The 1,710-nt window shown below is 39.9% G+C and overlaps 1 protein-coding gene across 1 annotated transcript in view; it reads right to left on the reverse strand.

Moving 5' to 3' along the window:
- LOC104728726 (chaperone protein dnaJ 49-like) overlaps positions 552–1,710 on the reverse strand; it is a 7,798-nt gene continuing 6,639 nt past the window's right edge. The window contains exons 2-3 of the mRNA XM_010447671.1: positions 1,013–1,708; positions 552–783 (exon numbers count right to left, since the gene is read on the reverse strand). Of these exons, the coding sequence (XP_010445973.1) occupies positions 768–783; positions 1,013–1,708 (712 nt within the window). The 3' untranslated portion in view covers positions 552–767. The remainder of the gene's footprint in view (positions 784–1,012; positions 1,709–1,710) is intronic.

Below are 1,710 nucleotides of genomic sequence, written 5' to 3' on the forward strand. Positions count from 1 at the left end.
TGTAACAGTGCAGTGTGGAGATGCATCCGAGACGTGGAGCCCAATACAGAAAACAAATGGCTCGACTTTATCGACTCTTATCCTGTTGATGTACCTGACTCTACAAATATCAGACCAGGCTAGCACAAGCAAGTAATACAACTCAGGAGGGCTCTGAGTTTGTTAGGTAAATTCATCCTCGAAGAACACAAAGACCTCTTTTCACAGGTTTTGTAATGTTGTTTGGTCTCATTCTCACACTCAAAGACATTGAAAATTGATGTCATTTTTCACATGATCCCATGTTTATAATCTAGTTGTAACAATAGCATTTGAATTTTTGATATAATATATGACCAAGAACCGAGAATCCTAAACCAAAAAGTTCTAACAGTGAAGCAAATAAGAGCTAGCATGATCACCAATTTCCGCCAAAGTCATCAATAGAGCTTGATTTGATTGAAACAAATCAAAGCCTTATTGTCATAGTAACTAGTAATAGAATTGTTATCTGCTGTATCTTCTATAGAGAATTATTGGACAGCCTTTTTTTTTGGTTATGAATCATAATGTGAGTATGCAACAGGTACCTCTGTTATGAGCATTTCTTCTTTGTTGTTCTCAATATTCTCCAAGGAATTATCATCTTCAACTCTATATGCGACAAAAAAAAGGAAATATTATTGTTATCCTCCCTACACATTACAGTTTATACGTTCAGCCCAGGAACCTCTGTAACATCAAGATCAGGCTGTCTTCAGGGAATGTTGGACAGCCCTCGGCGGGTATCATATCGGTATTTGCCTGTTTTGTGTCAACAAAACAAAGAATTAAACATCAATGATTGTTCTGTGACCATAAGAAAACCTAACACTAGCGTTTGCCACAAAATATGTATGGGTTCTACGATCTATTCAATTCGCCTTCTAACTGTGGAGGAGCTTAGTAAACATGATAAGTGGGGATCACAAGTATAGAGTACATGAAAAAATCCAAAAAAATATCTATGTGAAGGAAAAGCAAAAGCTGTTACCTATCAACAAATCCGCGATCTTGAAGTTCAATGCAGTGAGGGGTTGGTATCTTCTTGTTCCACCGGCGTTTTTGGAGCTCCATGCGACAAGACTGGAAAAGAAAGTGTTTGCACTCTTTGATCACGTTGCCCTCAAGGTTAGCTCGAGCAGAGCTACCGAGCGGAAACTTCTCATCAAAGGCTGATGATGATCTAACAAAAAAGCTAATCTCCATATTCTGTGTTGTCTTTGGTATCTGATAAGAAGTGCTCTTGTGCAGAGAATACTCGGGTTCAGAAAAGGGTAGATACGCCAGCAACAAAAGTAGAAAGAATGGTAGAATCTGAATAATCGTCAAACAGCTTGGTCCAGCCAAACTAGGCTCCTCCTGTCGGGGTTGGTTACGCGCTTGTCTAGTCCTATAAGCATGGGAAGCACGGAACATGTTTCGTTGTTGTTGTTGACCAAAAAACGACCTGAATATCTCATCGGGATCAAACTCATCATCAAAGAAACCATTCCGCGTGTTATATCTCCTCCTGGGCCTACGATTCCGCCTCTGAACATGATCAAACTCATCAACAAACCCAACCTGATCATACTGGCTCCTCGAGTTACCATCACTCAAACACGTAAACGCTTTGGAAACTTTCTTAAACGCCTCCTCTGAACCAGGTGCCTTGTTCTTATCCGGATGAACTTTCAAAGACAACTTCCT

The sequence above is a fragment of the Camelina sativa genome, chromosome 11 (genome assembly GCF_000633955.1).
Source record: "Camelina sativa cultivar DH55 chromosome 11, Cs, whole genome shotgun sequence".
Taxonomy (NCBI): Eukaryota; Viridiplantae; Streptophyta; class Magnoliopsida; order Brassicales; family Brassicaceae; genus Camelina; species Camelina sativa.